The sequence below is a fragment of the Thermobia domestica genome, chromosome 5 (genome assembly GCF_964235325.1).
Source record: "Thermobia domestica chromosome 5, izTheDome1.hap1.1, whole genome shotgun sequence".
Lineage (NCBI taxonomy): Eukaryota > Metazoa > Arthropoda > Insecta > Zygentoma > Lepismatidae > Thermobia > Thermobia domestica.
In genome coordinates, this window is record NC_137458.1 from 316,146,600 (window position 1) to 316,172,016 (window position 25,417).

At 38.1% G+C, this 25,417-nt stretch overlaps 1 protein-coding gene across 1 annotated transcript in view; it reads right to left on the reverse strand.

Moving 5' to 3' along the window:
* The window catches only part of MTF-1 (Metal response element-binding Transcription Factor-1), a 44,675-nt gene extending 19,612 nt beyond the window's left edge, over positions 1-25,063 (reverse strand). The window contains exons 1-4 of the mRNA XM_081760453.1: positions 24,774-25,063; positions 17,612-17,832; positions 7,131-7,281; positions 2,946-3,077 (exon numbers count right to left, since the gene is read on the reverse strand). Of these exons, the coding sequence (XP_081616579.1) occupies positions 2,946-3,077; positions 7,131-7,281; positions 17,612-17,832; positions 24,774-25,003 (734 nt within the window). The 5' untranslated portion in view covers positions 25,004-25,063. The remainder of the gene's footprint in view (positions 1-2,945; positions 3,078-7,130; positions 7,282-17,611; positions 17,833-24,773) is intronic.
* Between the last annotated feature and the right edge of the window lie 354 nt (positions 25,064-25,417).

The window sequence follows — 25,417 nt, forward strand, 5'->3', positions numbered from 1 at the left end:
CAGTTTGTGCAAGAAAACCTCAGGATCAAGGCATGAAATGACACGAGTAAGAGGATATCTAAGAAGACATTTTGAGTATTTTTTCAGTAGTGCCTATCAAAAAATTTTGACAATCCCTGACGAAACTGCACTTGTCTACTTCCTTGACATCTTTAAGCTTCCCAATACTTTTTTTTCTTTCTTCCCCGAATCCTGTATCTACATTCTATGGAGCTTTCAGATTACTTTTAACTTCTAGAGCTTGCTCTCAGTCTTCTTCATTGGACATCGGCAAAAAAAACAGTCTATAGACTAAAACAGCGATGTCGTCATTTCCTCTTCATTACTATGGTGATCGCCATGTTTTTTTCTAAACAAATGCATGAAGCGATAGGAAAAGTACAAAGTATACTGTTAATAAAAGTACAGAGTTAATAATAGTTTTAGAATATTTTGAGACAAAGTAAAGTTGGCAGGAAAAGATATAGATTAAGAATATGGGTCCACTATTTAGAAAATTTAAAGTAACATATAAGGAACATTTTACTACAGGGGCGACATCTCTAGGTAATCTGATGAGATAGAAATTGCTTAGTGCCAGCGCCATTACCACGTAATGCGCAATGAACAAAATCAACTATATGCAATGTAAAAACCGTAAGATACAGACTGATGAGCTGTCGGCACAATGAAAATAGAACAAATATATGATTTCTTTACAAGGAAAAATGATTGTATATTTTGAAAATAATGTTAATTATATTGGCGCATTTAGATATTTTACACCCACCCTTTAAAATATGAGTGCATAGTTACAGTGGCTACAAAATAAAGAAACAATCAATCAATCAAAAAAAAAAAAAAAAAAAAAGACGAAGCTTATAACCATATACATTCTAAGAATTTTCAATCTGGACCAATTTCTGATCGGTTTACATGCATCGGATCTTTCCTTATTTTTTCTACTTACTTTAAAAATATATACTGACAGTACAAGAAGAAAACATCCAATTATGAATGGTTCAGCTTGCTCTAAACACTAATTCTGTACACCTACACGTTTGAAATGTAATGTGTGATACCGATAATACTAAATAAATATTTTTCAGAATTATTTAAATACAATATGCGATAATAAATAAGCTAAGTATATCTTGACAATTAATGTACCTTCCAAATGTATAAATCACAATATCTTTGATTCAGGGGAAACATTTCAGTTTCAACGTTTGTCATATTTTAACATATTATTTACCTAATCGCTTTTTTTTTTTTTTTTTCGTAGTTTCACTCATTGGAATCTTTTAAAACATGTACAAGTGTTTCTTTTACTTTAATGTTTGCAATCCAAAAGTTAACACATAACTGTTTTCGCTTTGTACTTAGGTTCTTAGGCCATGTTGTTTAGAAAATAAAACTACGATCACCATGGTAACGAAACGGATGTGACGTCACACTATTTCAGTCTATTACAGTGTGAAAAAGCATTGAGTGGCAGCAAATTACCCTCATTTACTTAATTGTACTTCTACACTATTATGTTCCTAACAGAAAGAAATGCCACTATTTATAACGTGAAGTGTAACAAATCAAAATATCTTCATAAATTACATTCTTAATATTAGAAATAATGTTATGTACAACCGTACATGAAGTAGTAACTACTTTACTTAGCAAGTTTACATACTATAAATAAAACTTCTAAAACTCTACGAAAATAATTTATTTGTAGTGCTTCTTTCAATAAATAATGACTGAATTATTGGCTTATCTTAACAAGTAGGTAAGACGGATAATAGTTTCATTTCCTGAGAAGAATCCCCAATTTTCCCCAATTTCTAGGTTAAGCACCATTTTTCCTGAGTTTTCCCTGACATTTGACCTTCGTTTCATTTTCCCTGACTTTTCCCTGTTTTCCAGATTTGTAAGAACCCTGCACTTCATTAGTAGCTAATAAGCCTTGGTCTTATGTCTCTGATAGTATCTCAGTACTTGATTAGCTTTGCTCTCGCTCTGATACCATTTCGGTACTAGTTGATTAACCTTGATCTCATGTCTCTGATAACATTTCACTAGTAACTGATTATCCTTGCTCTGCCTCTGATAACATTTTTTTAGTATCTGATTAGCTTTTTACCTCCCACACTCACTCGTATTTTACTTAACACTCTTCCACGACGTGTTGCTTAGATTCCTAGGAAATGTACAGTCTACAATAGACACTGTGCCAAATGAAGTTATGTCTACATTCTGCTTTAACAGTTCATGAACGTCTGCAAATCACACATAAAAGCAAGGATAGGTTATCGAGGTTCCATAGTTAGGCTCGGGCTGTCTGTTAGCTTATGCACCATTGGAATATTTCTTCATGGACAGCCTTGCACACAAAATACTGTGGATAAGGTTTTTGTATATGTATCTCATGGAACATTTTAATTCACTTGCCGATAACGTCTATGTACCTCATGCTTACACTTCATGTTTCCGTTGCAAAAGTAATGTTGTTATCACAATAATAAGGGCTAAATGAAGTGCGGCTTGCATTTTCAGTTTGCGAAAGAAAGTAACGGGCTATATAGAACAATTAAAACTAATGAACGCGTGGTCAGCATTCTGACGTCGCGTAATGTTAACATCAAAAATTCTATGTCCTCACTGCATATGGGGCTAAGACAAGTGCACGAAGGGCACGTTGCGAGCGTTACACGCGAAAACATCTCAATACATTTTTCTTTCTTTAAGAACAACCTGTTTCAAACTAAACGAAGCCCTGTTGGAAAGTTTAATTCTGTTATTACTATTGATATCTATATAAGAGTAAGACAATAATATTCCAAGCCTAATCACGATTTACAATACAATATGAAACAACGATTACTAATATTCATAACAATTCCCTCGAGACAAACAAAATTACATAGAATTTTGATTCTTATTACATACAAGAAAATAGTTTTAGTATTTACCTGTAAGGTCTTTCTCTCGTGTGGGTGCGTACATGCTTCTTAAGGTCACTGAAGGTTGTGAAAAACTTGAGGCAGCCTTCTTGGTCACAGTTGAACGTGTTTCCATTATGAAGTCGTTCGTGTGCGATCAGTCTACCAACAGAAGGAAAATATTCAGATTATTTTAGTCCCATTCGAGTGCTGTTTCTGGAAACAGGTTCTACTTCATTTACCTTGTTTACCTGCTCGGGCCACTAAGTTAATGACAAGTTTCTGTTCCGTGTAGTTCTGTAAATCTTTAGAATTTTTTAACATATATATATATATATATATTTTTACAGAATCACAAGCACGTGCAATTAGTTCTGAATTATATTGTACACGTGAATTATTTTGTTACAATGTTATACGTATCCTCATCCTTCTTGTAAACACAACTAAACACACTGAGTAAGTGATGAATAGCATCATCTTCATCGGATTTTTTTTTTCTTTCAGGTTTTGGTGTTTCCTCGGACCACATTATCATTCCACCAATATTATCATAACTATTCTCTTCTAATAATCATCCGCTCCTTTAGCCTAAGGGACATAATCATTTTCTTTCACTAACCATTTTCTCTTTTAGTCTAAAGGACATAATCGTAGAATGTTAAGGATTTCACTCTATTTTTTTTTTTCCCTGAGGAACTCATTAAAACATGCTGTTGGTCGGTGGTGGTGGAATTCATTTTTAAGATTTTGATACGGACAAGAAATTGACAGTTACACCCAGATACACTGTTAATGTCTTTTGCGACCAGAAATGCAGAAAGTTCCGGTTTGAACTTGTAAAGGAATATAAGGCCTAATTGTACGTTCTCCGTGGTGCATTGTCACATGACACTGTTCAACAACATACTGATTTCTGACTGACTGCTCATCCTAGCCTATTTTCTGAACATGAACACAGTTTGTGACATCACATATGTGACTTCAATCCTTCCATTGGCTTCATTACAGAAGGTGGTTTCACACCAGACATAAAAGTAGATACTTTAATCGCACAAAGGTAATACACTTGCTGTGTTTTCACACCTTTCTAACTTTCGAGCGACGAAAGGGAAGCGGAAAGTCTTGTGTAAGCGAAAAAAATCGAATACGAGATTTCAATTGATTTACATATTTCATTCAATCTGCATGTCAAAAAAGGTTTCCTTCTTGTTTGCTCGTAGTACCAGGGTTGCCAACTTTCCTTAAAGAAAAATCGGGACGCGACAGTTGGTGTTAGAGTGTTCCCTCCCCGCGGAGACAACTCCGCGTGCAGCGAGTCGTTGAAAACAATGTAAATAATCAATAATCAATAGCAATAATCAATGCAAAAACAATATTTTTAGCGCTGTATGGAATATAGTATAATCATAATCGATTGGATTATCAACTCAAAACAATTACGGAATAACTATAAATTAAAGACGAGCTGCTAACTACTTCTTCATGAGTCAAATTAAAACACAAATTTGTTAAATTTATTCTCTACATAAAATTGTGCTTGCAAAAGAATAAGTTATTCCTTTGTAAAAAGGTCCAGTAAATATTAGTTATGTTTGAAAATCGATAAATCGGGACAATATGCGTCCCGATGAGTGTCCGGTCGGGACACGGGACAAATAAGGCAGAAATCGGTACAGTACCGACAGAATCAGGACAGTTGGCAACCCTGCATAGTAATGTCACGGAATCGGAAACGTGAAACTCATCAAACTTCTATCCGTGACTGTACTTTTAGTTCCTTACTTTTTAAAATGACTGCAAAGGATAGCGGAAGAAAACTTTGGATATTTAAAAACTCATTTATGATTAACTTAAGAACTTTATCTGTAAAATCTGCTTTGTAATTCTGTCTTTGAACTTGTTTCCACGTACCGAAGTCAACTACCTTACACAATGTCATCGAGTAACATCATGCATTGACAAACATAATGATAGAAGAATATTTCTGTAAGTACATGTATCTACTATTTCACCACGAGTACAGTAAGTGCATGACGTCAGCACAAGTCGAAGAACAAAACGATTTGGATTCTCTTAAGTCGTAGCATTGCAACGTTTGAATAGAGAAAGAGGACGCCGTATACGACCTTGGAACAGCACTGTATTTAAGAATACTGCAGTGTGTTATCCATGGGACTTATGTCACATCGCACCGTGTGCGTGGGTTTTCTCGGGGTTCTCCCGTTTCCTCCCACTTTCTTCATTCCACCATTTCATTCATTACTCATTATCACCGTCTCCTTTAGCCTAACCGGCATAACCGTGGGACGTAAAACTCAAAATTTCATTTCATTTTTTATGTCACATCGATAAGTCTAAAGTATGTAGTCACTTCATATTTGTCAATGCATAGTCGTGATACGGTACTTGGAACACCTTAACAGACACGAATAAACATAAATTACGCCCAATAAAAACATTCTCCGAGAAAGTTAGTTATTGTTATGACTATGATACCTCCCGCGTACGTCCTTTAGTGTATTAATCATAGACAACTCTGCATAACCGCAATATTATAGGAAGTACGGAGAATAAGATGCATTTTTTAACAAGCATTTAATACGACATAATACAGCCATACACACAAACAATGAAAGTTCTATGCACCGGATCCCAAGGTATGGGTTCGATGTAATTTGTTACACAGAAATTAAATTTCGAAACTCCAGGACGATTGACCGTGTCAGTATTTTGTTATGGGTGAAAAATTTGAGTGATTTTAGATAGGGAGAATATACGTAAACACAGCTTAAAAAACTGTACGGCGAACGGACCCCAGGGTATGAATTTGATGTAATTTGTTACACAGAATCCAAATTTCGAAACCCTAGGACGACCGACCGTGTCAATTTTATTTTATGGGCAAGAAAAATATGTGTCCTCCCTTTCCAAAATCGATGAAGTTTTTCGCCCATTAAAAAAAAAAAAAAAAAAAAAAAAACTGACAGAACTTCTGACTTTTGTATTGCTGTCTTACGTGTATCCTCCCTATCCAAAATCACTCAAGTTACTCGCCCATAACAAAAAAACTGACAGAACTTTTGATTTTTGTATTGCTGTCTTACGTGTATTCTTCCTATACAAAATCGCTCAAGTTACTCGCCCAAACTGACAGACCTTTTGATTTTTGTATTGCTGTCTTACGTGTATTCTCCCTATCAAAAATCGCTCAAGTTACTCGCCCATAACAAAAAAACTGACAGAACTTTTGATTTTTGTATTGCTGTCTTACGTGTATTCTTCCTATACAAAATCGCTCAAGTTACTCGCAAATAACAAAAACTGACAGACCTTTTGATTTTTGTATTGCTGTCTTACGTGTATTCTCCCTATCCAAAATCGCTCAAGTTATTCGCCCGTAACAAAAAAGTGAGAGAACTTCTGATTTTTGTATTGCTGTCTTACGTGTATCCTCCCTATCCAAAATCACTCAAGTTACTCGCCCATAACAAAAGACTTGACACAATCGATCTTCCTGGGGTTTCGAAATTTAGATTCCGTGTAACAAAATACATCGAATTCATACCCTCGGGCCCAGTGCACAACCTTTTTTTCTTTCTTTCTACGTAATTACTTGTTTGTTCTTTGAAACAAATGGTAACAACAGGAAGGAGTGTATTTTGCCAAGAAATTTTAATAACAATAATTCAAGGAACATTATCACTTTCTTTACAATGGAGCGAAATGATAAAAATATGTAGTTCTACAAGCAGAAAATTTGAGTTGAGTTGATTTTGAGTTTAACGTCCCGTTCAGCAGCGAGGCTATATGAGACGTGGACCTACTAATTAACGTGGAATCCGAACAACATGAGCTCCCGCCGGGAATCGAACCCGGATCTCCCACGCCAAAGGCGCGTACGCTAACCGCTTAGCCACGGAGGAGCTCAAGCAGATAAATTTCTTAATAGAAAAACTCACATGATGAAGACAATTGTGCACCAAAAAGCAGTATCGAATGGCAATTTTTACCATTTGGACGCTAACTTAAGTACAACTTCACCTTTTATTTCCAAACTTTACGAATTTCCACTGGAAATGAAATTCATAGCTACAAACTTTCCCCCTTCCCTAAAAAAAAAAAAAAAAAAAAAAGTATAGAACTTGCTCATAAATTGATAAAAACAAAGAAGCAGTAATAGACGAGAAGAAAGCAGAAGAAAAAGATACTTACCTGTATCTAGTATTAAATGCTTTTTCACAGCCAGCATGTTTACATTCGAAAGGTTTTACTTTTGTGTGCACTCTGATATGGATTTTGAGACTATACGAAGTGAGAAACGCTTTTCCACAACCTGGCTCCGAGCATTTAAACCTGAACTCACCTACAAAATATAAATGGGTTTTAAGATACAACATGGATAATTTTACAATTCCGTTAAATAAAGGAAGGAAAAGTCTTTTACAATTATTTGGACCACATTATGCAGTTATTAAAAGAGTGCCCATAAAGAATACAAGTTTTGAAATTCCCCTCATTTCTCTTTTAGTTAGGTGGCAGCACTGAACGTTACTCGATTTTCATTTGTTTTCTTTGTGATTAGTAGTCATGGAACGCCGAATAGCGCATGATCGTCATCTGTTTTCTGTACGGATAGAAATGGAGAAGGAATAGCGTATTGCATGGCTTATAGCGGTCTGGTCTCTTGTAAATAGTTGAAAAGTGACCAAAAGAACACGAAAAAGTGACCATAAAGTGATCAAAAGCACACCAAAAAGTGACCAAACTCTCATCATGCCCCTTTTTTCCTTTGTGAATTTGTCCATCATCTCTCTGTTGTTTTGTTTCATCTTTTCTTCTTTACTTCTTTTTAAGCTTCCTCCTTTCTTAGGTTTTCTAAGTATGCTTTGTAGTTACGGTAAGCAGACTTAGCAGATGTAAAAAACTTCTGGGTAAGTGGAACCAGTTCTGGCCTATTTCCGAATTTCTTCATCCCAGACCAGTGTTGGGCAAAATCAATTGAAATCAATTGCAATTGATTTCAATTTGTAATTGACAATTAATTTCAATTGCAATTGAATTCAATCATAAAATTTGCAATTAAATTTTCGTCAATTGTCAATTGTTAATTGGTCACCAGGCAATTGAAATTTTTAATTGTTAATTGTCAATTGCAAAGGGTGCAATTGAAACATTCAATTGTTAATTGCAATTGACAATTGAAACTTGTAATTGTTAATTGTAATTGAAATCAGCAATTAAAACTGAAGATAAGAAGATGAGTGTATATTGTATTGTCCACTTGTTACTGTTTTACATATTTCAAATAAGGTACTTATAAGAAATGCTGGATACCTACCATCCCTTTCCCCCCTGGGAAGAAAGCCGTGAAACTAAGTATTTTTTAAATATATTATGTTTATGGTTCTATCCCCCTCGAAAGAACTCTATATGCCCGTCACGCATACAATAGGAATGAGCACGAGCGAGTTCGAGCGAGTTTTCTTTAAAACTCTACTCGACTCGAAGCAGGCATCTTTGAGTTCGACTCGAGATCTCGGCTCGAAAAATTTCCCCCAACTCGACTCGAATTCGGATCGAGTTTCCAGTCGAGTCGAGCCAATTCGAGCTAAATCCTTTGTGTAGTTCCAAGTACTACTATCTTCAAGTATCCTACATAGACAATATAATTATCAATGATACTACTATTACTACTATAACTAATTATTATTATAACACCGTGTACATGTATAAACATGGAATATAGGCGGTTTGTATCGGAATACTAAAAATTAGTTAACTGTCGATCTCGGTAGTCAAGAAATCTTCAGGAGGCAAGGACATCGGTTACGAGGTTCTTGGTTTGAGTTCAGGACGAGCAAGTATTCGGGCTCGAGCCAAAAATTGTTAGAAGTTATGGGACTCCAGCCAAACATGCTTAAAACTGCTCGACCCGGGTTTAGGGTTGTCAACGACTTAAGCGGCTCGCTCACAGCTCATTCACTTATCGAGCCGAACTGAGAAGTGAGCCGAGCCAACAGCTCATCCAACCGAGCCAGCTCGAGCCGAAGGCTCACACGAGCCGAACCGAACCGAGCTGATTGCTTACCCCAACCGAGCCGGTTCGAGCCATTGGCTTAGTTAAGCTAACTCGAACCCAGCCTATGGACTCGTTTCAACGGAGCTGGTTCGAGCCATTGGCTCCAATCGAGCCGAGTCGATAACTCGTCTTTACCGAGCCGGTTCAAGCTATTGGCTCAATTGAGCCCAGTCGATGGGTAATCCCAACCAAGCCAGCTCAAGCTGTACGCTCAGCTGAACCGAGCCGGGCCGGTTGACATCATCACTATTCCGGTTGGGCTTCTACTTTGGCTAAAAAATTGGACCGTGCAGTTCTCAGCCTTGATGGTAAGAACTACAAAAAATGATATGAAATCTTTAGTTTTACGTCCCACGCTTACGCCCGTTAGGCTAAAGGAGACGGTTATGATGGGAAATGAATGAAATGAAGAAAGTGGGAGGAAACGGGAGAACCCCGAGAAAATCCACGAGCACGGTGTTTGTCCACCACAAAGTCCAAACTGCGCGAGCTGGGATCGAACCAGGGACCTCAAGCACCGGAGGTGAACGCTCTACCACTGACCCACCGCGCCCCCTGGTAAGAACTACAGTATATACTTATATTGGTGTTCATGGCGTCATTAACTTGTTCCACTACCAACGAATTTCGAGGTACTTTGTTTTGCATCTTTTGTGTCGCTTTGTGCGCCTATTCCCACATTTTGTGCATCACCGGAAGTGGGTCAAAATGGGCCTACAAATATGGCGGAACAAATTATTGCTCTTCCGCCACCAATGAATTTCGAGTCGTTTCCTTCACATCGTTTTGTGCGTCTACTTTCGTTTTGTGCGTCATGGGAAGTGGGTTAAAATGAGTCCCCAAGGTGGGACGAAAATGACCAAGATTTCCGCCACTATTAAATCTCGAGGTCGTGCGTCACTGGAAGACGGTCAAAATGGGCCTCAAAGGTGGGACGAAATTGACCCACTGCTCCGCCACTACCGAATTTTGAGGTTCTTCCTTTCGCATCGACTAGTGAATGTGTCGTGCCGTTTCGTGCCCTTATTTCCACGTTTTGTGCGTCACCGGAAGTGGGTCAAATGGGCTTCCAAGATGGGACGAAAATGACCAAGAGTTCCGCTACTATCGAATTTCGAGGTCGTTAATTTCATACCTCGTACCCTTTTGTGCACCTATTTCGACGTTTTGTGCGTCACTGGAAGACGGTCAAAATGGCCTCGAAGGTGGGACGAAAATGACCCACTTCTCCGCCACTACCGAATTTCGAGTTCCTTCCTTTTGCATCGACTACTCGACTACTGAATTTTCGTGTTGTTTCGTGCCCCCATTTCCACATTTTGTGCGTTACCAGAAGTGGGTCAAAATGGGCTTCCAAAATGGGACGAAAATGACCCACTGTTCCGCCACTATCGAATTTCGAGGTCGTTAATTTCACATCGCGTACCCTTTTGTGCGCGTATTTCGACGTTTTGTGCGCCACTGGAAGACGGTCAAAATGGGTCTCGAATGTGGAACGAAAATAACCCACTGCTGCGACACTACCAAATTTCGTGGTCCTTCCTTTCGCATCGACTAGTGAATGTTTCGTGCCGTTTCGTGCCCTTATTTACACGTTTTGCGCGTCACCAGAAGTGTGTCAAACTGGGCCTCCAAAGTGTGACCAAAATGACCCATTGTTCCGACACTATTGAATTTTTAGGTCGTTTCTTTCGCATCGTTTAGTGCCTATTTTTTTAAAAAAAAGTTTTCTGTACCTACTTCCTCGTCTTGTGCGTCACCGGAACTGAGTTAAACAGGCCTTTAAAGTGGGAGTTAAATGGCTTGCTGTTCCGCCACTATCGAATTTCGGGGTCGGTTCTTTCGCATCGTTTAGTGCCTGTTTTGTACGTTTTGTGCGTCACCAGAAGTGTGTCAAAATGGGCCTCCAAAGTGTGACGAAAATGACTCACTCCTCCGCCACTACCGAATTTCGAGGTCCTTCCTTTCGCATTGATTAGTGCCTGTTTTGTTACGTTTGGTGCCCCTATTTCCACGTTTTGTTCGTCACCAGAAGTGTGTCAAGATGAGCCCCTAAGGTGTGACGAAAATGACCCACTGTTCCGACACTATCGAATTTCTAGATCGTTACTTTCGCATCGTTTAGTGCCCCGTTTTTTTTAAGTTTTCTGTGCCTATTTCTCGTCTTGTGCATCACCCAAGGTAAGTTAAACGGGGCTTTAAAGTGGGAGTTAAATGGCTCACTGTTCCGCCACTATCGAATTTCGGGGTTGGTTCTTTCGCATCGTTTAGTGTGTATTTTGTACCGTTCTGTTCGCCTACTTCCACGTTTTGAGCATCACCAGAAATGCGTCAAAATGGTCCATCAATGTGTGAGGGAATAGAGCCATTGTTCCGCCACTATCGAATTTGGAGGTCGTTTCTTTCGCATCGTATAGTGCGTGCTTTGTACTGTTTTGTGCTCCTATTTCCACTTTAGTGCGACAACGAAAATGGGTCAAAAGGGCCTACAAGTACAGCGGAATAACATAGTGCTGTTCCGTCACCATCGAATGTCGAGGTCGTTTTCTTCACATTTTTTACGCATGATTTGTGTCGCTTTGTGCATCAGTATGAGAGGGTCAAAATGGACCTTGAAAGTGGAATGGATATGTTCTTTTCTGCCATATTGGTAGGTCGTCTTTGACCCACTTTTGTTGGCCTACAAAACGTGAAAATATGCGCAGAAACGGTAAAAACATGCACTAAACAATGCGAAAAAGCCACCTTGAAATTCGATACTGGTGGGAGAGTGGATAATTTTTCTTCCCACTTTGAATGCCCATTTTGACCCACTACCATTGATTCACAAAACGTGGAAATAGGCTTACAAAACGGTAGAAAACACGCACAAGATGATGTGAAGGGAACGAGCTCGAAATCATTTCTGACGGAACAGCATTAACTTGTTCCGCCATATTTGTAGGATAACATTGACCCATTTCCGGTGACGCAGAAAACGAGGAAATAGGCGCACAAAACGACACAAAAAAATTCCATGTAATTAAGATAAATTTCCATTTAAGTTTGTAAGCTTAATTATATGGAAAATTTTATACATTTTTCCTTTACGTTGGTCTACTTTACGTTGATTTGGAACTTTTAAATTTTATTTAGTTTTCCACTGAAAAGTATCTATAATTCAACAAGGAAATAATTATTAATTATAATTATTATCTATATAATTGAATTCATTGTAATTTGTTCCATAACAAACACTTTACCATTTCGTACTAGTTGCTATGCCCGTTCTTCGCATGGATCAAATAAAATATCAATGTAAACGAACTGAACAACGGGAGAACAATTAAAAAACATTTCTAAAATTGGATATATTTTGTGTGAATATACAGGGTTTGTCCGGGAAGTAATAGGACTGATTTTATTCCGCCATGACTGTACTTCGGAGCGTGCGCGTACCGACTGGATCCGGTAGAGGGCGTTCCTAGCTAACGAACGAGCGGCTGGTCAGTTGTCTCCGAGCACACGGAGAGTCAGGACAGGCTTTCTCGCGCGACGTGTTTATGTGAGTGGTGGAAGCCGAAAATGCAGCGTTCGTTAGAGCAGAGGTACGCGATTAAATTCTGCATTAAACTCGGTAAATCTGCGACAGAGACATTTGATATGATCAAGCAGGCTTACCCAGATGATGCTTTAGCAAGAAGTTTTGTGTTTCGGTGGTACAAGGCCTTTTCGGAGGGCCGGGAAGAGGTCGCCCATGAAGACCGTTCTGGAAGACCTTCGACTTAGACAAACACCAACAATGTGTCTCGTGTGCGCGAAGTTTTGAACTCAGACCATCGACTAAGTATTCGTTTAATTGCCCAGATGTTAAATTTACCAAAAACTGTGGTTCATGAAATTGTGACGGAGCATTTGAACATGCGCAAGGTGTGCGCGAAGATTGTCCCAAAAGTGCTCACTGACGACCAGAAATTGCGGCGATTGGAATTGTGCCAAGAAAATTTGAACATGTGTGAAAGTGACCCCCAATTTTTGAATAACGTAATCACAGGTGATGAATCATGGATCTTTGAGTATGATCCCGAGACAAAGAGGCAATCTTCCGAGTGGCACACGCCGGCGTCTCCTCGCCCAAAAAAGGGAAGAATGAGCAAATCCAAAGTGAAAACGATGCTCATTGTCTTTTTTGACATCAAAGGCATCGTCCACCATGAATTTGTTCCTCCTGGACAAACCGTCAACGCCAAGTTTTACGTGGAAGTGCTCAAGAGACTCAAACGAAGGGTCAATCGGGTCCGACCAGACATCGGAGCCGACTGGAAGCTGCACCACGACAACGCCCCAGCTCACACCGCCTTCCTTGTGAACAGCTACCTGACCAAGGCCGGCATCCCAACGCTTCCGCAGCCGCCCTACAGCCCAGATGTGGCCCCCCGGACTTCTTTTTGTTTCCTCGCCTGAAACGCCCGATGAAAGGCAAGCATTTTGAGACGACAGAGAGGATCCAAGCAGCTTGCACCGCGGCTCTCAAGGCTATTCCGGAGAATGACTTCCGTGACGCCTTCAATGCTTGGAAATCGCGCTGGCAGCGCTGCATCGACGCAGAAGGAGCCTATTTTGAAAGTTTTTTAAAGAATTGTAACGATTGGTTCAATATATTTTTTTTTTTTAATCGACTCAGTCCTATTACTTTCCGGACAAACCCTGTATATCCAACAACGTACATGTGTTTTCATTGGGAAGGCCGATGGGGGCTGAAATTGAACGTATACACTATCGGGGGTGTCACTATACGTCTGAGCAACCCCAACAAATATGGATTCGACACAAATTCTAATACTTTTACATGTCCCGGTGAACCACCCCTCAGACCCCCTTGGTTCGTATTGTGAAAAAATCTCCTCTGGCCCCCACCAACTCCCAACCAATACCGCGAAAACTATGAATTTGACACTAACATCTGCCATTTTCTACTACTTTTTACATATGCCGGTAAAAGTCCCTTCCAATTTTTTTAAAAAAAACAATGCCTCTGGCCCACAGCCGATGGGGACTGTATTTGGAAGTCAACGCCTGTGGAAGTATCACCATTCATCTCAGCGACAGCGAAAACTATGGATTTGACACTAATATCGGTCACTTTTCATTATTTTTACATGTCTCGCAATTCCCCACCCCCGGTGACTCCCGGCCCGCATACAATGGTGGCTAAATTTGAAAATCATCGCTAATGAAAGTATCACCATTGATCTCAGCCACCGCCAAAACTACGGATTTGACATCGGTCATTGTGGATTATTTTTACATGTCTCGTGATCCCCTTTATAATGCCCTCTTTCTTTGCTGATGGGGGCTAAATATGAAAGTAAACGCGGTCTTGAGTTTCACCATTGAGCTCAGCTATCCCGAAAACTATGGATTTGACATTAATATCGGTCATTTTCGATTATTTTTACATGTCTGGGAATTCCCCCCTCTGGTGCCCCAAGGCCCGCATACAACGGTGGATGAATTTGAAAGTCATCGCTAATGGTAGTGTCGCCATTGATATCAGCAACCGCGAAAACCATGGATTTGACACTAATATCGGTCATTTTGGATTACTTTACGTTTCGGTACCCCCCCCCCCCTTCCCGTTGACTCACGGCCCGCAGCCGAATACGGTGAATTTGGAAGTTAATGCGATCGGAGTTTCACCACTGATCTCAGCGACCGCGATAACTATGAAATCGACACTGATATCGTTCTACTTTTACATGTCCCGATAAACGCCCCCCTGAGACCCCCTGGTTCGAATTTTGTTGAAAACGCTTTGCCTTGGTGTGGGACCTAGACCAAGGTATCTTTGACCAAAATTAGTAACTCTCGGTCGACTTTTCTGGTCCCCAGGCCGGTCCCGGTAAACGTCCCCTGGAGACCCCCTAGTAAGGAATTAAAAAAAAAAAACTCTTCGTCTTGTTCTGGGACCTAGACTAAGCTACCCGTGACCAAATTTTGAAAAGTTTCGGTCCACTCGTCTCGTCCACAGGCCGCACAAAGATAGACAGACAGACACACGAACAAACTCTATTTTATTTATATTAGAAAGGTCAGATCCGCCGTTATTGTATTAGTGCGGTGCTTGAGCGATTGATTGCAGAAATTCAAACTCCGATGAGTGATAATTTTATAGGCTTTAAGTTTAAACTCTTTAGTCAGTAGAGAAGAGGGCGTGAATCATGGGTCAGAGTTGATGACAATGGGTTTTGGTGGGTCTGTGGGTCACAGTGGGTAAGAGTGGTTTATGATGGGTGGTGGGTCAGAGTGGGTCTCGGTGGGTCGTGGGTCACGACGGGTGGTGAGTCAATTGGTCGTGGCTAAAGTTTTCATTGCCCCACGCCCTCTCTGAACTACAGTGTTGAATATTAATCAGTGAAAATCAATTGCAATTGATCAATCAATTGAAAGTAATTGCTGTGGAAATCAATTGCAATTGAATCAATTGCCAATTAATTTCAATTGCAACTGAATTACAGAATTCAATTGCAATTACTTTCCACTGCAATTACTTTCAATCAATTGATCAATTGCAATTGATTCTCCTTTTTCAATGGCCAACTGCAATTAACAATTAACCATTACTTATTTCAATTGTTAATTGCAATTAACAATTAAATTTACAGATCAATTGTTAATTGTTAATTCAATTGAAATTTACCCAACACTGTCCCAGACATTATATTTAACTTAGCATTGAGAGTTCTCAAAGCCATGAAATATTCAAATTCATCACCTACTCTTAAAAAGACCATACAAGAAGCATAACACAAGACGAACATGATGAACACAACAAAGAATAAAAGCTGAAGTGAGAATAAAGCTGACTGTTTCATATGTGGCAACAAGTACTGAAGCTTTCAGAAGAGTAATGAGTAACAAGTTTCTGGCTTTTTCAATTTATTTTTATATCTTGCTTAGAAAACTGCCAATGCGAAACATAAATCACATTACTTCCCCAAAAAGTAACTTTTAGTGACTGACCAACTTGAAAAAAGTAACTTTTAGGTTTTTTTTTTATTATTATTATTATTTTTATTAAAGGGATTCGCTATGAGCCCTGGTATTGTGTTAGCGAAAACTTCATTACAAACGTGGTGAATATTGTGAATTCCTACCCGTGTAGAAAACAAATGGCAGACATTTCATAATTTGTCTTCTTTATGGAACACCCTTTATATTAAATAAAAACGCAAAGAAAAAGACAGATGACGGCCCCATAACTAATCTGAAATACTAAAAGAAACGAACGGTTTTCTTAGCTAATGTATTCAATTAATATACGAGTCTATTATAATAACGGAACAAATATTGTCACCTATGGAGTTTGAGTCAGTCCTATCACTTATTGAATTTGTTGTAAGCGATGTTTTGACAAATAAAGGTCATCTCTGCAATATACCCAACTCTATGAGTTTCCATATTCCTTGGTATATGCAAAGCTTTTACCTGCAGTTTCTCTTACCCTCCTACACACTTTTCCATAATACACTAGAAAATGAGTTCTGAAACATCTTAAAATGGTACTGGAGAACCTGAATATACAAATAATGAATAGTATTTTTTTTTTTTTATTCTGTAAATACGAAGTACATTTATGACTATATATTGTGAGCAGTGATTATATTTAGCAACCACTATAAATAAAAAGCTCAGTACTCACAGCAGATCAAATATTCATCTTACAGTAAGAAGTACTTTCGAAAATTATTATCTCCATCCTCAGCTTAGCAGTTCAAAAAGAAAAATTTAAAAATGGGAAAGAAACGTGGATGGGTAAAAATGTCAGGTTAAAAGAAGTAAAAAAAAATATAATTTAAAAGGTGAAGTACACCAAGAAATATAAGCAAAAGGCTAGTACTTACTGCAAAAACCAACATGTAATTAATTCTAGGAAGCGCTTTCGGAAGGATTTTAAAAATGCGAAGTACAAATCTTTTTGTCGGACATAAACAGATATTGATGGTAACTCACTTGTCACTATTTTTTTTTTTTTAAATTACCTACAAGACGGTTGAAATAAGTATAAAAAGACTGGTCCACATCACATTTATGTCTCCTTTATCTAAATTGAGTATCGACCACAATAAAAAAAAAATGGTACTCACCGCAATGGCAATTAATATTAGTTCATTTCCGACAAGATGATTTGTACTTTACATTTTTAAAATCCTTTTAACAATTTTTTTGCCTATCCACCCCCCACCCCCATTTTAAAATCCTTCTCGAACTATGTCTTGGCTGAAGATGGAATAGGGTTTTCCGAAAGCGCTTCCTAGAATTACATATTAGTTTTTGCGGTAAGTACCAGCCTTTTGCTTATATTTCTTGGTGTACTTCACTTTTTTAAAATATATTTTTTTAAATTCTTTTAACTTGGCATTTTCACCCATCCACGTTTCTTTCCCATTTTTAAATTTTCCTTTTTCAACCGGTAAGCTGAAGTTGGAAACAACATTTCCGAAAGTACTTCTCGATGAATTTCGGTCTGTAGTGAATACTAAGCTTTTTGTTTATAGTTCTTTCTACACAATACATTTATTTGTTTAATTCCCTTTACGTGCTACCTTAGTAAGGATTCTAGTTTGACACTTACCTTTGTGAGTTTTCATGTGTGTGCGGAGATTGCCTGCCGTGCTATATGTTCGGGAACAACCATCATATTCACAGTGAAATCGTTTTACTTCCTTTTTGTTTGTCGTTGGATTTCGTGTTTCAATTGTCAACGTTGCATGAGATGGGTATTCAGGCATATTAGAGTTTCCAGGGTGAATTTGAACACGAATTTCATCCGAACTGATTGTGTGGTGAATGTACCTGCAAATTACAAAATTACGAATGTAAATTATGCAACATTTTACTTTCATCGATTTTTTAAATCTAAAAACATGAGGTACGACGGAATTAATTTTATAGCATTTATTCAAAGATGTAATTGACCATTTTTAATACTTATTTTCAAAGTAGATGAATGTAACACTACCTTGTTAATTGTGTTGAATTGATTTTAAGTTTAACGTCCCGTTCAGCAGTGAGGCTATACAGGGTGTTTCAAAAGAACACCGACAACGTTTCGGAGGTGATCCCTGACACTAAGATAAGACAAAAAGTATAGACCAACCTGGGTGCACAAATGCTGCCTTTCGGAGTTACAGGCTGCTGAAAACATGAAAAATATTAACTTCAAAGGCTCATAGCTACAAAACTATGCGACCTACCGTACGCGGGTCAAGAATTCACTTAGGAACTAGTACGTCCTCTATCCAAATATCCATGTTTCAGAATGCTGTGATACTTCCGCAACATTTTTTTCTAGAGGTAGTTAGTGAGTATTTCAACTTATACTCGTAGCCAAACTCCCTCTATAGAAATTGTTGCGTTAGTACCTTAGGATTCTTTAAAATGGACTTTTGTATAGGGCACATATTAGTTCCTTAGTGAAGTGTTGACCTTACTACAGTAGGTCTCACAATTTTGGAGCTATGGACCTTTAAAGTTTTTTTTTTTTTTTTTAATGTTTTCGGCAGCTTGTAACTCCGAAAGGAAGCATTTATGCACCCAGGGCGGTCTATGCTTTTTGTCTTATCTTGGTGTCAGGAATCACCTCCCAAACGCTGTCGGTGTTGTTTTAAAACACTCTGTATAAGACGGGACCTACTGATTTAACGTGGAATCCGAACCACATGAGCTCCCGCCAGGAATCGAACCCGGATCTCCCACGCCAAAGGAGCGTGCGTTAATTGTTAATTGTGTCATTTTTTTGTATCGTTCCTTTCTCGCCTTCCCATCTGGTTGAACCTTTTTTATTCCAACACCACCTTTCTTTTCGAATGAAGCCTCTTCTTTTTGTTTCTTCCAAAACTTTTCTTGCTGTTTCTCTGAGTACTTCAGATACTCTCCTTCCTTCATTTACAGTACTTGCGATGTAGTAATTCCCTTTCGCACTTTTCCAGCACGTGTTCCATCTACTTTCCACCACTTCATTCGAATAGAAACATTCTGCCTTCTTCCTATATTTTCCTTGATGTAGATATAGGCTTCGAAAGGCGGTGTTGCTCCGATAGGCTCTCACCTGGTATCACTTTGCAGTCCCTTGTATAACGTAAGCCTTTTCTCCTCTGCAAGATAAAGTCGATCTGAGACCTTGCGGTGCCACTCTTATATGTAATAAGGCGTTCGTTCTGCTTTCTTCTTATAGAAGAATTTCAGGATTGCAAAATCGTATGCTTCCTCCACTTGTAGTATGTTCTTACCTTCTCTATTTCCCTTTTCCAACCCATCTCCTCCATATATTCTTTGACATCCTGATTTTGTTCGTTCTATATGCCCATTTAGATCTGCGAAGATAAGGTTTAAATGTAATGTTATAATGTAAGAGAAATCTGCAGAATACTATCTAACTCCATCTGAAATTCTGCTTTGTCACATCACACCCACCTTGTGAGGCATTGGGGCTCACTATATTCAAGATTTCTCTTTCCTTTAGCACGAGCTAGATTACCTAAATCTGTCGCTGACACTTCATATCCATCAAGTTCTACATATTCTTATCCAAAACAATTTCAACGCCATTCTTTCTGTTGTTCCTCGTGTATATTATCTGGTATCCATTTCCTATTTCTTTTGATCTTAAACTCTTAAATTTATTCTCCTGGACGCATGCTATACTTACTATTCTTTTTGCTAGTGTCTCCGATAACCCATAACTCCTACCTGTCAAGGTTCCAACGTTCCACTGGAAAAGTGAGTGTAGTACTACATACACGTGGTACAGTCATCAGCAAACGTCTAAGTACTTACACTCAGGGTTGGCAAAAACAATGTTTTTATTGAAAAAACCAAAAAAACCATGTTTTTATTGAAAAAACCAAAGAAACAGGTTTTTTTTGGTTTAAATAATTTACTCTATGTATTTATATTAAATATGGACAGAAATTAGTTTGTTTCCCCTTGGTGTTATTATGCAACAAAATGGTGATGCTGGAAGGGGTCACATAAGCTTAAAGCGGAATCCAAATTACTTCTCGGCTTACATCAAAGAGAAATTGTCAATTTGAAAAAAAAAAAAAAAAAAAAAAAAAAAAACAGCTGATTTAAACCAAGGTTTAAACCAGCCAACCCTGCTTACACTATACATATTTTTTGTCAACATGTCAGAACACATAGGCTTTATGGAACATACTACATTTCTATTTGATATAGGAGCAAAGCCGCTTTCATAAGTTATGGTCGATGACTACAGTAGCGTAGCCAGGATGTATGTTTGGGGGGGAGGCAAGTGCTGTTATAGGTACACTCTGGTTGGAAACACGAGAAGGTAAGGATTCATTGTTTTCGTTGCGTGCGTAGTTTGCAACAGTTCACAATTGGAAGATATTAATTTTGCGCAGTAATACAATACAGATGAATACGTACCTAGGGAAGAGCAAAGAAAGCATGAAAATAGAAAATGTTTGTGATTAACAGTTAAGAGTGAACGACGGAAATGAAAGGAGTAATTCTACGTAAGTTATATTAAAATAACAAAAAATAAATAGTAATACAATGTTGAAAACAAGTTCCATATGGGTCTAATAGAGGGCCGCCATTTTTTAAAGATTAGCCTCGACCTGCTCTGTGGCCAGGGTGGAAAAAAATCATGATTTTTTTTTAAAAAATCATTTTTGATGATTTTTTTGATTTAAATCGATTTTTTTGATTTAAATCAAATCTTTCTCCTCGTATAATACAAGTCGCGAACTGAAGAAAAAGCATTACGAATTAGTATTAAATGCCAATTATGCCATTTAAGTGAAAGTATTGGGGTTGAATTTTGAATTAATCCCTAATCGTTAACCTATATCAATCCCAAACAATGTTTCTTAACAATTTTATTTTATTTATTTATTTTATTATTATTATTATTTTGTAAATTATAGATTTTCAGTCAAGCATCATCCCTATTTATCCTAGGATCACTGTTCATACCTTCTTCTCTTCGGAATAAAACAGCCTTTAAAACGGTAACATTCACATTTTCCCTATCATGTCCGTGAAGCGGAAAATTTTGAGAGAAGTCGGGATTATTTCTGATTTTTTTTTTTTAAATTTTGATCCCTTCTGGACTCACCAATGTTAACAAACAGATCTCAAAATCAACTGGGAAATACTAAGGGTGTACTAAATTTATGTACAAAATTTCAAGCTTCTATCTTGAATAGTAAGGGCGGGAAAAATATTTAACAATGAGCTACGAACATCCCCACAATACCCCAGATGACCCGGATGTAATATAAAAATTTCCTCAGACATCCCTATTTATCCTAGAATCATGATTTGTTCATTATTCTATTCAGAATAAAACAGTTTCAAACGGTACCATTCAAATATATCCATCCTGTAGGCTATCTGGGGCTAGAAAATCACGAAAAAAGGGATTTTCTGTTAAGAAATATCTTTTTTTTTTTTTAACTTTTTACCCCTCTGTACCGCCTCTGTTTAAAGGCAAGGATCTGAAACAAATCTGAAAAAATACTTAAGGGGTGCAGTGAATGAGTGTCCAAAATTTCAAACTTCTAAATGCAAAAGTATGCCCCCGAAAAATAATATCCCCAAATATCCCAGATTCCCGTATAAAACAGGATCTCAGGTAACAGTTTCCTGAGACATCCCTATTTATCCTAAGATCATGGTTCATACATCATTCTAGGGGCCGCGGTAGCTCAGTGGTTGAGCCTTCACCCCTGGTGCTTGGGGTCCCGGGTTCGATCCCAGCCACCGCCAAGTGGACTTTGTGGTGGACAAACACCGTATGCGTGAGTTTCCTCGGGGTTCTCCCGTTTCCTCCCATCTTCTTTCCACCATTTCATTCATTACTCATCATCACCGTCTCCTTTAGCCTAACCGGCATAATCGTGGGACGTAAAACTCAAAGATTTCATTTCACTTTCATACATCATTCTCTTCAGAATAGAACAACCTTTCAGATGGTACCATTCATTTGTCTCCATCTTAGGCGGCAAAATCGCGAAGAAAGCTATTTTTTGTTAAAAACAACCTTTACATTTTTGCCCTCCTAGACCCCCCCTGCTTCCGCGTAGAGATCTGAAATCATCTGAAAAATACTAAGGGTGCACTGAACGAGTGTGCAGAAGTTCAGTCTTTTGAATGCAAAATGTAGGCCCGCCAAAAAATAGTAAAAATAGGCACAACAAAAAATATTTTTTAAATTTATGACGTCATCACATCCTATGTCTCGACGCAGAGAGGCGTGAAAGCATATGTAACGTGTTCTACAATGCCTTCAGTCCTGAAAAAACGAAGTGAAAAGTTTTATTGGTACTTTTTTAATCGAATAATGGAGATTTTATCCTATCACCTAAAAATAGGTGATATAATTTAAAAGGTTAAGCGTTAAGGAAAAAGTACAGCAACGCTTGTCAAACTGTCACTTTCTTTTTTCACAAAAGTTACTGATATTTGACAGGGGCATATTTTTAAGGAAATTGTAACTGGCTTGCGGCATGAAATACATAAATTTTGCCTAAAGTTATAAAATCTAAAAAGAGGGGATAGGACAATTCTAAATACGCCCTATTATCTGAGAACAAATATATAGACGCGCACACAAAAGAATCTTAGTCTTAAATGTCGATGGTGATTTCCCCGTTGGAATAGTTAACGATTTACAATATAAACCCTATGTTACGAAGAGAAGAAACCTGGATTGCCCTGTTACCCGTTTAAAACGGGATTTTCCCTAATCATCCTCTGTATGACACTTGTTTTCATACTATGCTGTACATACTGTACATTTGAGTCTCATTGTATTATGATTATCATCTTTCATAATCGAAATAACAGAACAGAAATGGGACTTCACTTATTTTCACTTTAAATTACTTTGGAATTTGATTTAAATCAACGATTTTTATTTAAAAAATCAAGTGATTTAAATCAGACTGATTTAAATCAATCCACCCTGTCTGTGGCACAAAGAAATACTACCACAGAGAAAATAACAAGACAGAGGTGGAACGTGGACAGCCAAACGTCTACGCAATTTAGCAAGGGATCGCAGTAATCGAGCACCAGATGGCTCTGGCGGTCTTCTGAAATGCTTCATTATTGCACGAATTTCGGTTTTGTGGAGCTTAACTTTTATTTAATTATTTTCCTTATGAGGAAATGAAGTAGCAAGCTCTGCGGTGGAGAGCTGAAATATAAAAAAAATCATGTAACGTAAACGAGACTACCAGTCATCTGATGCTCAACTATTGCGAAACCTTTCTAAATCGTGTAGGTGTTTGGCCGCTTATGTTATACCTCTGCCTTGTTTAATTTCCCTGCGCTAGTACGAGCTGCTAACTTACAAAGGGTACCACAGAATGGTGCATTGGGATTAACTTTACAATGCCCACTCCAGATTATACATTCTCTCACACAAGAGAAATTACACACTATTAATTTTATGAAGATGGATCAAAACTTCTCTAACCTTAAGCTAACCCATTCTTATCCCTACCCTACTCTACTATACCCTTTCAAAGCGGCCCTACCTATCGATGCGCAGCTGGAGCGTGTATTGTGAAGATCACCCGAGCGTTGTTTACAGTATATGACAAAACTACGTTAAGAAGTGTGTGTGTAAAACTGAAATGACATCTTTGTGTTTTACGTTCCACGGAGACTTATAAAGTACATATTGTAACAACTACTGCTTACGATCGATTATATGGCCATATTCATCATATTAGTCACAAAGTATGGGGCCTGGGTAAACTGCTGTATAGCCGGACCAATTTTAGGAAATTTACCGGGTCAATTGGAGAACTTATTTAAGTTTGTGAGGAAGAAAGAGTAAAAGTCAGGTAAGGGGAATAGTAAAAGTTAAGAAAATTGTTGTACTTCCTGGTTTTTTTTGATGTTATAAGCGGCTCTGTATGTGGAGGCGGATGCACTATTTCGCGGAGAGGTACACTTGTTTTACTATACGGATTCATAGACTATAAAAGGGGCAAGATAAATTTGGGCAAGTCTTTAATTTGTCCTTTTCATATCGAGAACGGAACACAACTAATCCCTGCGGGGCTTCTAAAACGTTCCTACTAGTACTACTACTGCTACTTATATTATGGATCCGTATAGTAAAACTACACGCCAAATACCGTAATCTAACGTAACGTAATGTAATCCAACCAAATACAACCGAATGCAGTACATTTTGGTACTTTTTTCGATTTTCAAATTGGTCCGGCGATACAGCAGTAATACCTGGGGCCTGTATATATGCGTTAGCTCGTTACTCGGTGCAGTTCTACTATACGGATCCACAGAATGTACCGAAAAATTTAGGTAAGTCTTTAATTTGCCCTTTTTTCTTTTGTCGAGAACACAACCCAATCGAACCCCTGCGGAGCTTCTAACCCGTTCCTACTCCTACTGCTACTTCTACTACTACTTATACTATGGATCCGTATAGTAAAACTGCACACGTTACTCTTTGGGAATTACTATATTTTATATTTAAATCCAATAAATGATGAATCCCACATTCTTAATCTGTACCGTATATTTTTCTGAATTGAATAATACTCATGCATAGTCCTTTATAAATATTTTAGTACAAGGGTTTGACTTCCGGGGTAATATTATCAAACGAGTTCAATTAAACATAAAGTACTGAATGAAAATAAATCAAAGATTATAAGCTACCGAACCAAAATCTACAAACACAGAAAAACAACAAAACAGAACACTTAAACATCCATCCTATGTACCCTGCATTTTCATCTTGAAGCTGATCCATCTCGTCACAAGACCCCGATGACCTTTCCTCGTCCTGCCGTTGGGGATACATTGACACCTGATTCTGCTGAACTTGTACTGCTGCTACATCTAAACTCTCTTCGATGTACTCCTGGAAATCTGGAGTTATCAGTTCAAATGGAGATTTCGATCGTTTTTCCACTTGTACTTTGTACTTCATTATTTTCTGCACCTCTGCCATAGAATAATTGATAACAGTTATCAGATATTTTCACCAACATTCTTACATAAACAATATGTCTGCTGTTGCTTTCTATTTACTCGCCACCAGAGTTCGCATGTGTAGAATTTTCTCAAATGTTTCGCGTGCAGGTTTCTAAAACATAGATTTTATTACCTCATAGCTAAATTTAATTTAAAATACTGTGTCAAGAAGATGAAGTTTAGTGCATGTTGTACTATTTCAGGTCCACATGCATAATTTCATTATTTATATAGTTATTTCAGTATTGCTGGACAATAGTCTGTTATGCCGTTTAAAGACGATCCAAGAAAGCTTGAACAAGACCATTCAATACCTCAATTATACACGTTCAAAGGAGTATTGTTCAATACACTTGAACAAGAGTCTCAAATGGACTTGAAACAACTTTTA